The sequence below is a fragment of the Lampris incognitus genome, chromosome 20, assembly GCF_029633865.1.
Source record: "Lampris incognitus isolate fLamInc1 chromosome 20, fLamInc1.hap2, whole genome shotgun sequence".
Lineage (NCBI taxonomy): Eukaryota > Metazoa > Chordata > Actinopteri > Lampriformes > Lampridae > Lampris > Lampris incognitus.
Window position 1 is genome coordinate 16,888,580 of NC_079230.1, and position 20,000 is coordinate 16,908,579.

A 20,000-nucleotide genomic window follows, 5' to 3' on the forward strand; every position below is an offset into this window, starting at 1 on the left:
ACACACACACACAATGTCAGAATAATCCTTCTGCACTTGTTCATGTATTTGCCCTCGCTAGCTTCAGGCCCAAATAGAGATCTCCTGATAGCTCAGCCATTAAAGTTAGGACGCATCCAAACTCTCCAAATGCTAAGCTTCAACAAGCCCTGACAAAAAGTCAATAGCTTCCATAGGCTCCCACATCCTGAATGAGACACCGGCAAGAGACACACAACAAACCGGACACAAATAGACCCTCAAGCGTCCAAACGCTGGAATCCACTTTCCGATTCGGCGCCGAGAAAAGTCCCAAAATTGATTGTTATACTTCCTGCAATACAAAAATCTACAAAGTGCAATGATTTCTTCTTTTCTTTTTTTTTCTTTTTCTTTCATATTGAAGAAAATGAACGAAAACTTACTGGGAAATGTATTGTTCAATCAACTTGTTGTCGGGTGACGGGAAACTTGGCAAAGTCTCACCGTGTTTGTGCCAAGTACATTTGCAGCTTTTTTCCCAACATATTGATGCCTCACTACACCACACCACGGCAATTTCAGCAAAAGACCCGCCTGCTTTAAACTTTGCCCATTCAATTTATTCTGTGTGGTTGGTGTAATATATATATATATATATATATATATATATATATATATATATAGTAACTTAATTAACGTCCCTCTCCATCAGCCTCTCCCACTCTCTCTCACGCCCTCGCCCTCCGTTGCTTACACTTTGCCGTTACCGCTTTCCTGCTCCTGGCATCCCACCCTTCTTTTTATCTCTCTCCTTTATCTCGCCATCCTGCTCCTCCTGCTCCTCCTCCTCCTCCTCTTTCTTGGTTACCTCTCAAGTTAGAGGTCAGCCTCCGTTTGTCCTTGTCTGCTCTAATCACACCATCGCCCAATTCCCTTTCAGTACAACGGAGGGAGGATGAGTGAGAGACAGATGAGGGAGAGAGAGAGAGAGAGAGAGAGAGAGAGAGAGAGAGAGAGAGAGAGAAAGAGAGAGAGAGAGAGAGAGATTGAGGGGCAGACAGAGAGAGAGAGAAAGACAGAGACAAAGAGAGAGAGGGGGGGGGGACAGAGAGAGAGAGAGTGCTGCACTCCATTACACACATTACCTCCGGTTTGAATTAAAAAAATGTCTAAATAATTTACACTCATGCGCTCTTATCCCGGTCTTTTCTTTACGTCCATCTTGCGTGTGGTGATTAAACAAAGATGAAGGTTAAAGTCGGCGTCTCTCTGAGCTGCGCTCGGCTAGCGGGTCTGTCCGCTCATTTGATCTGTTTAGCTGCAGCTTGGGCATCTCCGTGATGGTAATGATGCTTGAATTAACATGAGAGCGTTTAGCTACCAGTGTACATCATGCTACATCATGCTCACTGGTCTCCCCAGAGCCACGTCCCGAGAGCTGGTCTCATTGGAGCAGATACACACACCGAGACGGGACACAGGTGTGTTGTCAATGCAGCACTATCAAAATCATATGACCTTTAGGCTTCACTGCTCACCTGGCAGAATTAAGTACATAGATAGAAAGATGGATAGACACACACACACACACGCACACACACACACACACAGACCTACCTTAAGACAGACAGACACAGAGACACACGGACACACAAACAGAGAGACACACAAACACATAGACACACATACAGAGACACAGACAGACACACAGACAGACATACAGACATACCTACCTTAAGACAGACAGACAGACAGACAGACAGACAGACACACACACACACACAGGTAGACAGACACACAGACAGACAGACAGCTACATAGCTAGCTAGCTAGCGAGATAGACAGACAGACAGACAGACAGACAGACAGACAGACAGACAGATAGACAGATAGACAGATAGATAGATAGATAGATAGATAGATAGATAGATAGATAGATAGAGACCCGCCACAGAGTCCATGCTCTCAGACCAACAGCCAGACATTGGCAGAGGCCCACCACTATTTGGTGTGACATGAAGTTTGCACAAAGCTTTAAGGGCTTCAGTAGGATTACAGCAGGCATACTTACACACTGCCGTACACACTGGTTTCTATTGTGTAGTTATGAGTTATCCCCCCCCCCCCGTTCATGGCTTCATTAGAATAGACAGGGGTGATTGACAGGAGTGTGTGTGTGTGTGTGTGAAGGGGGGCAGGGTGTTAGAGAGACAGCATCTAAAGCTGAACGTGGGACACTGCAGACAATCTCGACTTGCGATGACTCACATTTGACTCCGGCTGTCATTACTCAAAGCACTGCGAGGACTATAAACGCACTTCCCACTTGAATACCCTAAAAATAACCTTATTAGAAGGTAACACGAGTAGTACAAACAGAAATATTCCCGCACACTCCAAACAGCATTTGTCGTGGCGCTGTCTAACAGCACTTTAGCGGTCCTCATACCCAGACTCTGCTATGGCGACTGTTTCCTTCCAGCTGAGTGTGCGGCACCGATACCTGCTCACCTCCACCTCCGCACAGGCGTGCACGCCACGTTTCACTGAAATCCCAGAAAATCATAACAAGGGCATCCAACTCGTGGTGCATAACAGCATAAACATAAAGATCCTCTACAACGAGAACAATGATACGTTTTTTATCTTTTTCCTTTTTTCCCTTTGTTGTGCGCTTCTTTTTATCACGGCTGTAGAGCATCTGACGCACAAATACATGCAGGCACCGCTGTGACACGACTTCCTGATGAAAACGATCCTGAATATCCTCCCTGCTTGCAATAGTTTCATCTCTCACACACACACACACACACACACACACACACACACACACACACACACACACACACACACACACACACACACACACACACACACACACACACAGGTTTTGTCCTGAGCTGTGTGTTACTGCGGAGCGGGGGAGTGCTGACGGATATTTTAATGGAAGTCGGGGGCAAACCCCGTGTTTTTGGAGGGAGTTCTCTCCTCCACAAGCAATCCAAGCACTACGGATGACTCTGCATTAAATGTGTGTGTGTGTGTGTGTGTGTGTGGGGGGGGGGGGGGGGGGCCCTGGCTGGTCCCTAGCATTACAGATTGATGGCATATTAAACTAAAGTACGCATCATGCACCTGTGCTTGTGTTCCGCAGGGGAGTGACAGACACGTAGACAGGGTGCTGCAATCAACCCCCCCCACCACCTTTACACACACACACACACACACACACACACACACACACACACACAACACAAAACAAACATTTTACACACATCTGTGCACCCTCATCTTGCATCTCACCCAACGTCTGACTCTGTGCATTGTATGTATATTGACGCTAGGTCCCAGCATCTAGGCATACGTCTGTGGACACGGACACACACACACACACACACACACACACACACACACACACACACACACACACACACACACACACACACACACACACACACACACAAACACACACACACACAGAACCTGGGTGGTTGATACAGTGTGATGTGGATCACAGCTCCTTTGTACACCGTGTCCTCTTTTACAGTGTGTAACACTGTTACGAAGGAGGCTGGAGAAGCAGGCTGGAGTTACCACTGACTTCAGGCTCGATGGAAACCTAGTCAACATCAGGAGGTTTCAGGCAACCACCATGTTGACCTCTGAGACCATTATTGAGCTACAGTATGCCGACGATTGTGCCCTGGTAGCTCACACACCAGAAGCTCTACAAAACACTCTGTCGGCAGTTGTAACTGCATACAGGAGAACGGGACTGATTATTAACACCCAAAAGACAGAGGTAATCTGTCAGTTGACTGCCGGCCTCCCAAACCACCCAACAACCTTAACAGCAGAAGGGCAACAACTGGCCACTGTTCCTGCCTTCAAATATCTGGGAAGTATGCTATCCGACACCTGCAAAATAGACGATGAGATTCAGCACCGCCTCAAACAAGCCTCAACATCTTTTGGCCGTCTAAGGAGAAGGGTTATCCAAAACAGCAACCTCAATCTCCACACCAAAGTGCTTGTTTACAGAGCAGTGTGCATCTCCACACTATTCTATGGATGTGAGGCATGGACCATCTACAGCCACCATCTCAGAAGCCTGGAGGCCTTCCATGTAAAATGTCTCCAGAGGACCCTCGGCATTACTTGGGAGGACAGAGTGCCACACACAGAGGTGATGGAGCGGGCAGGCAGCTGCAGCGTGGAGTCTACCCTAAAACACCATCAACTCAGGTGGCTTGGGCATGTTATCCGCATGCCCAGCGAACGACTCCCACGAAAAGTCCTCTACGGCCAACTACGCCTTGGCCAACGCACTGCTGGTGGGCAGAAGAAGCGGTTCAAAGACCAAATGAAGACCACACTAAAAAGATGTCAGATCAACCCCTCTTCTTTGGAGAAACTTGCTTTCTGCCGCACAACCTGGTGCTCTCACATCTCAGAGGGAGTGAAGTCCATGGAAAACCAGCGCACACAACACCGTGTAGCAAAGCGTGCGAAGAGGCATGCTCGCAAAGCTACCCCTACCCCCTCCAGCACCACTTTTACATGCCCGGTCTGCAACCGCAACTGTGCATCCAGGATCGGACTATTCAGCCACCAAAGGACCCACAAATAGAAGAAGATGGTCATCATCGGGCACGATGGACAACCAGCAAGCAAAGTGTGTGTGTCTGTGTGAGTGTGAGTACATCTGAGAAGCGAGTGTGAGCCTACCCAGTTCAGTTTGCCACATCTCTTCATGGTGGGCACACCGTACTGATGTCACGTGTGCCTTTCTGTAAGTACACATGCTCTGCTACCTCGTCGGTGTTTGTACAGTATCTTTCAGCAATCTGGAGCCGCTTCCCCGTCCAAATACTCTGACCTACACACACAGACAGTGTCAACATATTGAACGTGTGTGTGTGTGTGTGTGTGTGTGTGTGCTCTCATGTGTGTTAAAGATGGCTGTTCATTATTCAGTGTTATCCTGTTCTCCAATCTGGGATAACAGCACTTAAAGTTAAGGCAACATGCATGTTTAAGTGCTCCGAGTGTATGTTGGCAGGAGTGGGCTGGAGTGACGGAGCAAGGCGACAGTGATGGTGGCGGGGGTGTCCCATCTAGATGGATCGCCATAAAGCTGGGAGGAAATGGAAGGATGATAGATGGAGGTGTCATGAAAGGGAGGAAAGTTAAAAACAGCAGGTTAATAGGGGGCATCCGGGTGGTGTAGCGGTCTATTCCGTTGCATACCGACACGGGGATCGCTGGTTCAAATCCTCGCGTTACCTCCAGCTTGGTCGGGCATCCCTACAGACACTGCTGGCCTTGTCTGCGGGTGGGAAGCTGGATGTGGGTATGTGTCCTGGTCGCTGCACTAGCGCCTCCTCTGGTCGGTCAGGGCACCTGTTCAGGGGGAGGGGGAACTGCGTGGAATAGCGTGATCCTCCCACACGCTACATCCCCCTGGTGAAACTCCTCACTGTCAGGTGAAAAGAAGCGGCTGGTGACTCCAAATGTATCAGAGGAGGCAAGTGGTAGTCTGCAGCCCTGCCCGGATCGGCAGAGGGGGTGGAGCAGTGACTGGGACGGCTCAGAAAAGTGGGGTAATTGGCTAAGTACGATTGGGGAGAAAAGGGGGGGAAATCCAAGATAAATAAATAAATAAAAACAGCTGGTTAAGCAGACAGTTGGACAGGTGGGCCGACAGACATGGAGACGGGCAGAGAAGCATGACAACAGAGGCCGAGCCGAGAACTTAGGAAGAATTTCCTTGGCACACCTAATGCGTATTTACGGCATGTTCTCACATTTTTATCAACCACGACGTTGATTTCTCATGTGGTCCCTGCTATTATCTGTTCCCTGCTGCCTTCTGAAGCAGAAAAATGCTCTTAAAACTTCACTGTAGGGCTGAGCAGTGACTCACTATTGTATTTTATTTCAACGGTACTCTGTCAAGATGAAATTCAGTTATTGCATCTTAATACGTACACAGTTTTGTTGTCCGAGTCTAAATTAATGATAACCAAATTCTATTATGTAAATTTTCTCACAAAATGAGGTCTGAAATATTCAACTGGGTATCATGTGAAAATGAGCTTGCTAGCCCTTGGCTAACGGGTCAGACCCTTTAGTTGACTGGTTAGTGCAGTCGCCCGTGGTGCAGGCTATCCAGGTTTGGTTCCCGGCTGCGGCGGATTCCTGGCTGCTCCCAGAATTCGCTACATTGGTGTCAAAAGTGGGATGGTGAGACCGTGAGGCCATTGGAAGCATGTGGGCCCAGAGGTGTGAGGGAGCTGATATGCTGAAGCACGGGGACGCGCTTCCCGAAAGAGGGGGTAGTGTAATGACCATGGATGGTTAGACACGTTAGCCGGGAACCGAACACGGATAGCCCGCACCACAAGCGACTAAGCTAACCAGTCAACTAAAGGGTCTGACCAATTAGCCAAGAACTAGCGAGTCTAAGCATCCGTGGTCGTTACACTACCCCCCTCCTTCGGGAAGCGCGTCCCCGCGCTTCAGCATATCAGCACCCTCACGCCTCTGGGCGCACGCACTTCTGATGGCCTCACGGTCCCACCATCCCACTTCTGACACCAATGTAGCGAATTCAGGCGCCAGCCGGGAACCAAACCCAGATAGCCCACACCATGGGCGACTGCGCTAACCAGTCAACTAAAGGGTCTGACCAGTTAGCCATGGGCAAGCGATTCTAAGCATCCTGGGTCATTAAAATTAAATAAAAGACTAAATTCAACTCCTTTTCGCCTTGCGCCTTACTTCGTGCTCAGATTATGCACTGTTTAACTAGCAAAAGTGGATTTGGACACGCCCTAAATGCACTTGCACCATGTGGCTTTAGACCATGCGCTATAGATCCGTTTAAATAGGGTCCATTAGCATATCTTTCCGGGAATGTCATATTTAAATGTTCATATTTCTTTTTTCTTTTTTTTTTTAAATTTATTTCTGATTTTTCCCTTTTTTCTCCCAATTTAGTGGCCAATCGATCCCTATTTTAATTCAAACACCCACCCTCGCACTGTGTGCGTTCGCCAACTGCATCTCTCCGGCCGGCAGTCTCGAAGGAGACCGCCTCGCCACTTTCGTGACAAGGCGACTCCAAGCCGAACCACTGTTTTTCCGACACACACAGAGACGCATTCACGTGACGAACACAAGCCGACTCCGCCCCCCTCCCGAAGACAGCGTTGCCAATGATAGCTGCTTCGTCGAGTCCAGCCATAGTCGGATCTGACGAGACCGGGGCGCGAACCCCAGTCCCCAGTGGGCAACTGCATCGACACAGAGCCGATGCTTAGACCGCTACACCACCGCGGACCTAAATGTTCATATTTCTAACAGGCTTTGAACATGCACACAGTATATATTCATATTGGGTGATTTTAAAATATTTTTCCTACCGTAGATCCCAAGGATATTATATTGTTAATAGTATCATATCTTTAAAACATCACTATTTTGTACGAAACAGTTTAAAGTTTGACAATACATCATGCTATCATCACACATTTTGCATTTCTTATCTTCTATAGTTGATGTATTTTGGAATGGCAGAAAAACAGACAGAAAGTCAGAAAAACAAAGGCAGATGCCAGGTCTAAGGCTGTGTAATAGTGTTCCTCCACAGCACCTGTTGGTAAATCCTGCACTGCTGGTGCTGTACTCCCCTTGATCACAGCACAATTAACACCTACCCACACTCACACACCAGCACGGAGGCATGCCCTCACCCCAACACACTTCCCATCCGGCTAGCTTATTATGTGCCACTTGAGGTTAGGTTTCATATACTGAAGGTAGTTTCTTTGTGTGTGTGTGTGTGTGTGTGTGTGTCAGTCAATGTGAGTGAGAGGGAGAGAGAGCAAGGGAGATGGATCAAAAGAAAGTTTGATTTAATGAGTTGTCTTGTGGCCAGTGTCAAAATGGTCAGGGACACTGTGGCAGGGCCAAGAGCGAGGTCCCACACAGCATGCATGGCCAGGGAGTGTATTTGTGTGTGTGTGTGTGTGTGTGTGTGTATTTGATGTGCATGTGTATGTGTATCTGTAGGGTATAGCTCCCTCTGCCTTTGCGTGCCTCTGTGTCTTGTTTTGGAACTACCCAGGAGGCTTTCAGTTCAGACCATGTGTGCATGCGTGTGTGTGTGTGTGTGTGTGTGTGTGTGTGTGTGTGTGTGTGTGTGTGTTTCTCGCCACCCGTGCACATGTGCGGGTGCAGTAGTTTGTGTGCGAACTCCTCCTCTCCAACCTCCCTTTTCTTTCACCCCCAACATCCTTTCCCAGCTTTAACATCTCCATGTGACGTTCAGCTCCACACACCAACCATGCAGCAAACTGACTGCGTATAAAACGCTACTGATCGCTTCACTGTCCCCAGCATGGTAATGTTGTGATTAACAGGATGAGTACTGATTAAGGGGACAGTGCACTGTTCCAACAGTGAGCTGCTCCCCTCCTAATTTTTGTGACATTGAGAGAAGAGAGGAGTTGGAAGGGGTGTGTGTGTGTGTGTGTGTGTGTGAGGGGGAGGGCACAAGATGCTGACATGCCACTCGACGCTCGTTTGTTACGTGGGCTCTTGGGATGCAGCGTAGCCCGGCAGAATGGTAATTGCCTAATGCAAAATACGAAACAAGATGCTGAGCATGGTCATAGATAAACTGGGATGGATTTGCGTGTGCACAAGCGTATGTGCATTGTTTTGCATTGTGAGTGTGTATGATACCATGTTCACAGCCGGAGGTCATTTGAAGAGCAAATGCTCAGATCTAAAAACCAAATTCCCCCCATTGGTTGTTTTAACCTTGTTGTCCTGAGATGCCTGTGTTGTTCCCAATACCGGTGCCATGCCATTCCATGTCTGCCATGTGCCACAGCTTTGGCAACCATCTCACTTCATTCCAACCAGGGCGATGGGGCACTCCACATAACCACACACACACACACACACACACACACACACACACACACACACACACACACACACACACACACACACACACACACAACAACAACATACACAGACACACACACTTACAGCATGCTCTCATACACTTAATCCTTACTCACTGTACGAACTTAACGACCCGTATCCTGGAATTCTGCATATCTAGAACATTTAAGAACCGGGGTAAGTTCTGGTGTTGTTCCTTCTTTCTGTTTCCATTGTATTTCAAGGACTGCAAAGCTGTGATGTTGTTGTACACAGCAAGCTGTATCTTCATTTCAGCTTTCAATTAGGTGTCACATAGGTAGCTAAGCGTTGTGTGCAGCAAGCTTTGAGTACCTCCAGGTTGAATGCTGGCAGGCTGTTTTGCCCATTTCTGTAAAACTTGAGCTGCTTTAAATCACTCTTATTTCATTGTTTTTGCTGCGTCTTGACTCTGAGAACTGGTTTAAAACCATGGTCTGGTTTTAAATTAGATCGCAGATTTACTTCTCGATCAGAGCAGCACGGTGGTGCAGTGATTAGCGCGGTCGCCTCACAGCAAGAAGGTCCTGGGTTCGAGCCCCGGGGTAGTCGTTGGGGGTCGTCCCGGGTCGTCCTCTGTGTGGAGTTTCCATGTTCTCCCCATGTCTACGTGGGTTTCCTCCGGGTGCTCCGGTTTCCTCCCACAGTCCAAAGACATGTAGGTCAGGTGAATCAGCCGTTCTAAATTGTCCCTAGGTGTGAATGTGTGTGTTGGCCCTGTGACGGCCTGGCGGCCTGTCGAGGGTGTCTCCCCGCCTGCCGCCCAATGACTGCTGGGATAGGCTCCAGCATCCCTGCGACCCTTAGAGCAGGATAAGCGGTTTGGATAATGGATGGTGATGGATCCTGAGCTGCCCGGGGTCAGGGCAGAGCTCCTTACCATTGAGAGCCTGATCGGCGAACTACTTAGTCGGCAAGCTCAACTCCACTCCCAACTGGTTGAGCTGGAGCGGGCTGGCCTGGAAAATAAGTTACCCGATTATGACAGTGTAGAAAAGTTTGGTCCCCCCCAGTAGAAAGTCTCCATTTGGGTCATCTTGGGCATCAGTGTTCAAAGTAAATAAAAGACTGTTACTCCCCCTTTTCAAACCCCTAGTGATTGACAGTGTGCTCCTACTGTCAAACTTCTTCGCGCCACTATCTGATCTACCAGATGATGACAGTTCATCCGCCCCTGTGTCTGCTATTCAAACATCTCCTCAGAGAAGGAAGCAACATCCGAGTTTTGCCTTAGTTTCTTTTGTTTGCTTTAGTTTATTTGATTACTAACTGGGTTGGCCCTTCTTTAGTTTGGTTTTTTTGTTGACCTATTTGATTTACTTTGTTAGTTATTTCTCTCAGCGGCCTGAGTGTCATCTTGTGGGAGGCTAGGCACTCTTGGTGAGGTCCCTTCACATGTGTGTGTGTGCGTGAGTAGGAGCACCGGGACACGTGTGGAGAGGTCACCAGTCTGCTGTGAGGTTTGCTGTAGGTTTGCTGTGCTGCATGGAAGGTGAATATTGGTAGCACCCCTGGGCACTCCTCAGTTAGTCTGCCTTCCATGGTTGGCCTCAGCCTAGCTTTCTAGTTTAGTTACCATTATTTGCGTAGGCTGGGTATTTTTTGGTATTTTAAAGTGGCTTTTTTTCCCTAATTGTATTAAAAGATCCTTTTTACAAATTATTTGTAATAAAGATTCAATGGCTTCATGTTGGTTTTAATCTCTCTTTTTTTATTTCCTTAGCAGCTTCAGTTCCGGTCCTTTCTTGTTTTGATTAATTAAACAAAGTATTTATATTTTTGAACCACGTCTCTATCCTTTTTCAGTAGCGAATCTGTTTGCCTGGCTAAGCTTCAAATCCTTAATTCTGGTTTTAAAGAGAAATAGTATTTCCTGGGGTGCAATTCCCCAGGTGGCGTTGTTGGCCCTTTTCTTCGTCTTAGCCCTCCGCCACATTTTGGCGTTGTCTGCAGGATCAGCAGGATCATCAGCATCTGGCAGGCCTGAGTCTCGTCGTCCAGACGCCTCCGCCTTCCCTCTTTGGCTAGATGGAATTGGTCTTCTCCTATCTACGATACCCTGCCCAGTCACCATCCCTTTCCGAAACATGTCTGTGAATGTTCTCATTCATCCAGGTCATGGTTATCCAAAGGAATTGAATCGAGTGCAACTGGACTTGGTATATGTCCGTGAAGATGTTTCGCCTCTCATCCAAGAGGCTTCATCAGTTCGTGCCTTTCTGACTAGACCAAGCTAGTCTGACTGGCTGGTGATGAAACTCAGATATTTATCCTCTTTGGAGTCATTATCAGTGCTAACAATGTTCATGGCTCTTTGTGTTCCGATGTGTAGCAATGCCAGTCGTTATCAGATGAGAGGTGAAACGTCTTCACGGATATATACCAAGTCCAGTTGCACTCGATTCAATTCCTTTGGACATCCCTTTCCGAGTATCCCAGCAGTCCGGTCTGGCTTTAGCTCCAAGTGTGTTCCCTGCTGCACCAGTTATCAACTTCAGGGACCCCCCCCCCCTCAAATCTTGCTGTGTACAGAGGCAACATCTCAGATCCAGAGTTTCTGCTGGTGGGAGACTCAATTGTTCACTTTGTGGAACCCCCCAGGGGCTTAACATATTGTTTCTTGGGTGCAAAAATCTTGGATATAGCACAGTACATCCCTTCAATTATTGAGCTCCACCCATCCCCCCCTACAGTCTTCATCCACGTGGGTAAAAATGACATCGGGTCTAAACAATCAATCATACTCCAACATGATATTGAACTTCTTGCCATAATTGTTGAAAGTCTGAGTAAACAATGTGTAATATCTGGGCCCATTCCAACTCTGAGAAAGCTGTGAAGGTTGTAGCTAGCTTTATGGTTTTAATCAGTGGCTTCAGGTACTGTGTTCTGCCACTAGTTTCAGCTTTATTGTTCACTTCGACGTATTTTGGAATAGGAGAGACTTATATAAAAGAGATAGTCAACACCCCAACAAGAAGGGCACACATTAGCTTACAGCAAATTTTGTTTCTTCTATAGAGAATATCTTGTCATGCTAACTATCCAGCACAGCCCCTCCTCGACAGTGTTCAGATCATTCTCAAGTATACAAGATAATGACCATTTGTGGTAGGAGACAAACCACTCTGCAAAAAGGTCAGCAGCAGCTATTTTCAAATACAGGCATATCCATTTAATCACAATTCCTCGCTTTCCTTTGTCAACTCTGCCTAAGAAACAGCAGTCGGCTCTTATTACTGTGAGATCACTTGTACACAAATCTTTTTTATGTAATGATTTAATTCTTTCAAATGATCTAGATCTCTTCATGATAACAGAATCCTGGCTTACACACAAACGATCATATTCGGAGCCAGCCCACCTGGTTAATGTTTTTTAAACCAGCCCAGACTAACAGGCAGGGGTGGTGGGGTTGCCCTTTTCTATAAAGATAGCTACAAATTCTCACTGGGGCGTCCGAGTAGCGTAGCGGTCTATTCCGTTGCCTACCAACACGGGGAACGCAAGTTCGAATCCATATTTTTGGAGTACTTGTATCGAGAAACGCTCACATGTTCTCCCACTGCTGTTTTTAGAAATAGTGGCTGTAGCTGGAGAATAGTGGTGATGGTGTGATGATGCACAACTTGACCAATCTTGATTGACAGGGATGTTAGCTCCTCCTTAATGTTCTCAGATTTAGCACGACTTCCTGAGCAGGGTCGAAATTAGGATCCGGGGACTATCTCCAAAACCAGGCCGCCGCCAATGGGAAAAAAAATCAGAACCCAAAAATTAACGGGCTCGTTTAGGTGTCAGCCCCCCCTTTTTTTTCTCCCCAATTGTTTGTTTTTTTTTGGGGTTTTTTGGCCAATTACCCCACTCGTCCGAGCCGTCCGGTCATTGCTCCACCCCCTCTGCCGATCTGGGGAGGGCTGAAGACTACCACATGCCTCCTTCAATACATGTGGATTCACCAGCTGCTCTTTTCATCTGACAGTGAGGAGTTTCACCAGGGGGACATAGCTCTTGGGAGGATCATACTATTCCCCCCAGTTCTCCCTCCACCCCCAAACAGGCACTCCAACTGACCAGAGGAGGCGCTAATGCAGCGACCAGGACACACCCACACCCTGCTTTCCACCCGCAGACATGGCCAACTGTGTCTACAGGGACGCCTGACCAAGCCGGAAGTAACACAGGGATTCGAACCGACGATCCTGTGTTGGTAGGCAATGGAATAGACCACAACGACACCCGGAAGCCCAAGTTGTGGGTTCTGATTTTGTTTCGTGACATTCTGACAGTGGATAAGGGTCATTTCGTACATCATGTCCACCTTTCCATCTCTTTATCCTCAAAATGCAGAAAACTTAAACAACAGGCTACATCCATTTTCAGAGACATTACCACACATTGGAATACATAGAGAACCTTGAAACACACACACACACACACCTACACGCAAACATACGTGTGCACGCGCACACACACATTTTTTGCTGATAGTGATGACTGATGTCCATCTAAATGTCCCCCATAAAAAACAAATGGTGGTCAGCTTCATGAATCAATCAGTTGAGAGGTGCGGCCCTGAAAGCCAACATCGCTCATCATCCAGGCCAAATGTTACCATCTCCAAACCGTTTATTCATCCCGGGCACCATTTCGTACACAACATCTGTCGCACTGGCAGAGATAGTGAGCAAAAATTGTTATCAAACAATGGAAGCCATCCAGCAGGGGGTGCTTTGTGTTGGGAAGCCAGAGACAGAATTTCCTGTTGGTTATAGGCAACACCGAAGACTCAATTTCTGTACAAAACACCTGCAATGAAGACTCACGAAATAAATGAAATCATCTCGAAGCTGCACCATGCAGTATAAAGTGAGAGATTATTTCCGGTTGGTTAGAGACGTAGTTGGATGGTTTCCTTTTATAAAAAAAAAAACAAACATCTGCAATGGAGAAAAATGTAAAATCTTGCAACAGAACAGGGGGTAACCAGTATATTGTATAATCCAATTTAAGGCTCGGCTATATCTGCAGGTGGTATCAGCTCGCACAAATCACTTGTCACAAAGGGGTGAGGATAAGTGGGAGCAAACCACAGATGTTAATTGATAAAAGCTGAGACGTGGCTGTGTGTGGACCAGCACACTGCCATGGTGGGAGTACAAATAACTGTCATGAGCTAAAGGCTTATATCCCTTTATGGCGCAGCATCCATTTGGAAACAATATTGGAAGGGAATGAATTAAAACGGTGATTGGATTGTAACAGTCAATTACTGTAGTTTAGTGTAAAGTTTTATTTCTACATTTCTACATCCACCACGCTTAATACTTAGAAGAGACAACAGGACGAGCATCCAGGAGGCGTGGCAGTCTATTCCGTTGCCTACCAACACGGGGATCGCCAGTTCGAATCCCTGTGTTACCTCCGACTTGGTTAGGCGTCCCTACAGACACAATTGGCCGTATTTGGGAGTGGGGAGCCAGATGTGGGTATGTGTCCTGGTCGCTGCACTAGCGCCTCCTCTGGTCGGTCGGGGCACCTGTTCGGGGGGGGAGGGGGAACTGGGGGGAGTAGCGTGATCCTCCCACGCGCTACGTCCCCCTGGTGAAACTCCTCAATGTCTGGTGAAAAGAAGCGGCTGGCGACTCCACATGTATCGGAGGATGCATGTGGTAGTCTGCAGCTCTGCCCCCGATCAGCAGAGAGGGTGGAGCAGTGACCGGGGACAACTCGGAAGAGTGGGGTAATTGGCCAAGTACAATTGGGGAGAAAAGGGGGGGGGGGACAGACAGCGGGTCTCTAAAGTTGGGATTGCTGAAATGTATGCAGCAGCGGTCCATGTGTATGTGTGTGTGTGTGTGTGTGTGTGTGTGTGAAAAGCATTTTTTTGTGTGCAAGTACAGGGATGTCTGTATGTGTGAATATGTTTGCTTGCATGTGTGTGTGCAAGTCTGCATGTATCCATATTCACAAGGGGAAAAAAAACTGCCCGTCAGTAGATGCGTCAAACTTTTGAGGTACACCAAAAGCAAGCAGGAGAACAATGGGAGACGCAGGCCGCCGTCTTCTTCACTCTTCCTCCCACTGACCGATTAGAGACGCATTAGTCATGCAACACACTCTGCTTCAATTCTAGCAACAACAGACAAGGACAATGATGATGTACCAGCATCATACCAGCTCTCCCACTGTACTACGACCAGGCCAGAGACATGAGACGTGTCTCTAGACAGACAGAAAACATGCAGAGCAGACAGACAGAAGGAGAATTAGACAGGTAGGAGAAGGCCAGATAGAGAGAGACAGAGGGAGCGAGTTGGGAAAGCCAGATGTCCTTGACAAGATAATGGCTGGGGTTGGGTATATATATATTTTTGTGTGTGTGTATGTGCGTGTCATTGTATGTTTATATGTTAGTGTGTGTGTGTGTGTGTGTGTGTGTGTGTGTGTGTGTGTGTGTGTGTGTGTGTGTGTGTGTGTGTGTGCTGAGGGGACACACAATGGGAGGGCAGTGATAGAGATTATAAGGGAGGGTGAATGGAGAGAAAGAGAGGTAAGATAAAGAGATGAGAAAGTGTATCGTGTGTGTTTGTGTGTCTTGTGTGTGTGTGTGTGGTCAGGACATGATCGAATGATAAAGACAGAAGAGAGACGACGGAGAGAAAGAAACAAAGAAAGACGGAGGGAGAAAAAGGGAAAGAGAGAGAGAGAGAGAGAGAGAGAGAGAGAGAGAGAGAGAGAGAGAGAGAGAGAGAGAGAGAGAGAGAGAGAGAGAGAGAGAGAGAGAGAGAGAGAGAGAGAGAGAGAGAGAGAGATTTGGTCTTTCCATAGCCCAGCCAGTCCAGGACGCTGGGTCTATGAGGCAGTAAATTGCTGTGGTTCAATGTGTGCTCTCCAAACGCTGCCGCACATTATTGATAAATCAGTGTGTGTTAATGAGAGCAGCTGATGGGGCCTGATGAATCATGCCACAACAATGAGCCCCGCTAGCTCGCGCGCATGCGTGCGTACACACACACACACACACACACACACACACACACACACACACACACACACACACACACACACACACACACACACACACACACACAAAACATTCTTGTAAACGCATGTGCACACACACACATACATGAACACACAAAAAACTATCCCCAGAAGAGATGCGTGAGCTGACTGCTGTCACACTGGCATTCGCTGATTGTCTCCCAAGCACACACACACACACACACACACACACACACACACACACACACACACACACACACACACACACACACACACACACACACACACACACACACCGGTTTGCAGTAGGTGTGGTGAACAGTTGGCCCAGTGTTGCGGTAACGAGTGCGAGTGTTATTCTGCCCCCTTCACAAGACGGGGCAGGGCTTTCACAGGCGCTACAGCATGCAGTCAAAGGACAACACAAGCTATTTTGGTTCCCCTTTGATATCCAATAGGCGGCTTAACATCCTCATTAGATCATATCAGCTCCGTGCACTCACTCACACACAAAAATACACAATACACCCGTACACACATACTCACTCAAAAACACTGAGAGCACCAAATTATCTCTCGCCGCCACTCTCTACCTAAATTATCTTATAGTTTGTGTGTGTGTGTGTTGTGTGTGTGTGTGTGTGTGTGTGTGTGTATGTGTGTGTGTGTGTGTGTTGTGCATGAGTTCTTGCTTGCATTCAAAAACACTGCTATATATTGAGGAACTGTGGGCTGGTTTGTTTGCATGTATGAATGCTTGCTTGCATGTGTGTAGATGTTTCTGTGGGTGTGCAGGTGTCGTCTTGGTGCATGCTCAACAATCCAGGTAAGAAAATCAAAGAACGTTGAATCAGTTCACCTGGATACAATGTTTACTGACCAATACCTTTCATCTCTCAACTAAGTGACCTCTTCAGTCCAAACTGACCACAGGTATCCCCACCCTTATAAACAATAGAGCCGCATAACGACCGAACCCAACGACCAGTTTCATCTGCAAATATGAAACCAACGACCAGTTTCATATGCAAATATGAAACCAATGACCAGTTTATGTAAATATGAAACCAACGACCAGTTTCATATGCAAATATGAAACCAACGACCAGTTTCATATGCAAATATGAAACCAAAGACCAGTTTCATATGTAAATATGAAACCAACAACCACTTTCATATGCAAATAGGTATGATCATTAACTAGAGTTTCAAGGCCATGTGTACTATTCACAGAGGATTTGGGAATGTCGCATGTTTTCCAACAGGCACATGCATGATTGTCCCTCGTGGAAGTTGCAATTGGAACAAATGTGTGTTATGGCTGACCTCTGTCTTAGATACCAACACACACACTCGACAGTAGAGTACTCGATATTTTTTCATACAAAAAGGTATGGTGAAATTTCAGTGGCTTGACCCACACTTGTGTATTTTACTTTTGTCTTCTTGCATATGCTGACCTGGATCGTCCCAACACCAAATGCTGTCCGAACAGCAACACTTCCCTCTACTACTTCAGCTAGTCATAAACGGAGCATTAAGACATTTTTTTCCAGCAGGACCTCCAGTCGTAAGGACATGCAGGTATATACTGTCCTGTTTGTGTTTATGTTCTAAGTATAATCAAGCAACTTGAAAATTATGTTCTTTTTTCCATTACGTGTTTGCATGCATGCGTGTGTGTGTGTGTGTGTGTGTGTGTGTGTGTGTGTGTGTGTGTGTGTTTGAGGGGCAAGCTGACCTTGTTATAAGCTGAGTGGGCTGTAGTGCTGGGATTCATTAGTATGAGTTAGGCGAAGGTAAGAAGGTGTGTGTGTGTGTGTGTGTGTGTGTGTTTTCAGAGGTGAGTAGTGGTGAAGGAGTGACAGAGTGGGGAGAGATGGGGGATGACAGCATGAGGGAGAAGGAGGGAGATGAGGGGGCGTTATATGGGTCAGGCCGGGACACACCAACACACGTCAGCCCCCTCCCAATCCGTCACTTGTGGCAGGTGAGCAGGTAAGAGTTGAGGACGGACGGACGGACGGACACACACACACACACACACACACACACACACACACACACACACACACACACACACACACGGTAAACTGCGCACCCGAGAACAGGGCAAACACACATACATTAAGTACAAAACTCCTCCCCTACCAAGTCCTAAAAGGCCTCTAGTATGTGTTATGTGAACAGAGGGGCAACCTGATCTCTCAGGTCACAATGCCATGACGCACAAGCAGACAGTGATAGATGCATGACAACACCCAGACACACACCCATCCAAATATGTGCACACACAGAGATGCTGCTCATTTTGTAGCAGTATCAGATCATCCGTGGCATTAAAAGTGCCATAAACTGGTGTACTAACAATAGGATGACCACATTTTCCAAACCGATATTCAGGGTCTCATGCATGAGCACTTCAGATGCATTCTTCTGACGTTATAATGCAAGGTTTACATCTTGGCTGATTAACAATGCCAATACCTTTATATTCATTTAGTTTTAATCTTATGAATGGTCCCCATTACATAATGCCAGGGGGTGATTCCTATTTTTTTTTGGATTTTTCCCTGTTTTTCTCCTAAATTGTACCTGGCCAATTACCCTACTCTTCTGAGCGGTCCCGGTCGCTGCTCCACCCCCTCTGCCGATCCGGGGAGGGCTGAAGATTACCACATGCCTCCTCTGATACACGTGGAGTCACCAGCCGCTTCTTTTCACCTGACAGTGAGGAGTTTCACCAGAGGAGGCGCTAGTGCAGTGACCAGGACACACACCCACATCCGGCTTCCCACCCGCAGACACAGCCATTTGTGTCTGTTGGGACGCCCGACCAAGCTGGAGGTAACACGGGGATTCGAACCGAAGAGCCCTATGTTGGTAGGCAAAAGAATAGACCTCGATGCTACCCGGATGCCCAGTGATTCCTATTTTTCATTTTTTCTTTGTCACAAATATGATAATTAAAAATAAAAATACCAGGGTTCCTATGAACTGAAATGACTGGTATGTGTTTGCATGAAAACACTGAAAATTTGAGTTAAAGCTAGCATAGGCAACTTTAGAGAAACCACCAAGAGTCAACTGGATTTTGAAAGTATCCAACTGAAAAAATCCTAGCCCCTCCCTTCAGGTCTCCCTCCAAAGCCAATCCCCCAAAACACATGGACGCTCAATGCCTGACTACGGCTGGAGTCGGTTCACGAGGGAGCGTTGGGGAGAGGGGCGCAGTGCATTGTTTTCATCACTAACCATGTCAAACTACCTCACGTCTCATCCACATTTGGTTTGATCTCTTGCTTTATGCACCCTCTTTTTGGTCATAGCCTTTTCTACTACAGTCTTTCTTTTCTTGCTTTGTTTAGCGGTGCAAGCTGTTGTAGGCATAATTGGAACTGCAAATTTTGGCTGCACTTTCTCTGCCATTCTTGTGCCACTAGCTTGCTAGCTTTAGCCTACTCTTGTGGAAGACTCTGGTAACACACAATGAGTGCATGGGCACAGTGCACGCAGGTAGGCGGGTCGGTATTTAGACAGGCAGGTAGGCCATCCAGTCATTTCATGCAGACTGATGAAATGACTGGATGGGCTAATTACAGGCTTGCGGCAGCCACAGCTATCGGATTTTTATTTTATTTTGTCAGAGCATTTAATTTATTGATTGCGGTCAAAGACAATTTCAACAAACATAACAAAAAAACCAAAAAAAGCTTCCATAATAAATTCCCAACCCTAGCTTTAAACTGAGCATTTTGAACAAGTACTGAAAACTGGAATATTTTTGTGTTTTGAAAGATTTGGCAGCACTGAGATTAAGCCCGGTCAACGCAACTTTTAGAGATCCTTCAGTGATCCCCAATCAATCTCTGGCCCCAAACACTTAATATTCAACCACTCAAATGATGGCATCAGAAGTTAAATACAAGAAAATATAGTAGATGCCAGTTAACCCAGCAAAGATGCGCTGCATGCAGTAGAAACCAACAAAAACAAGTGGAGGCTAAAATAAACAAGAAAAGTCCAATAGAAAC

The 20,000-nt window shown here is 47.0% G+C and overlaps 1 protein-coding gene across 5 annotated transcripts in view; it reads right to left on the bottom strand.

The window, feature by feature from the left end:
• The window catches only part of fgf11a (fibroblast growth factor 11a), a 102,665-nt gene that overhangs the window by 77,285 nt on the left and 5,380 nt on the right, over positions 1-20,000 (bottom strand). The window contains exon 2 of one of the 5 annotated variants that reach the window (XM_056300352.1): positions 14,498-14,519. The exons of the other annotated variants lie outside the window; for them this stretch is intronic. Within the exon in view, the coding sequence (XP_056156327.1) occupies positions 14,498-14,519 (22 nt within the window). The remainder of the gene's footprint in view (positions 1-14,497; positions 14,520-20,000) is intronic. 5 annotated transcript variants of the gene reach the window in all.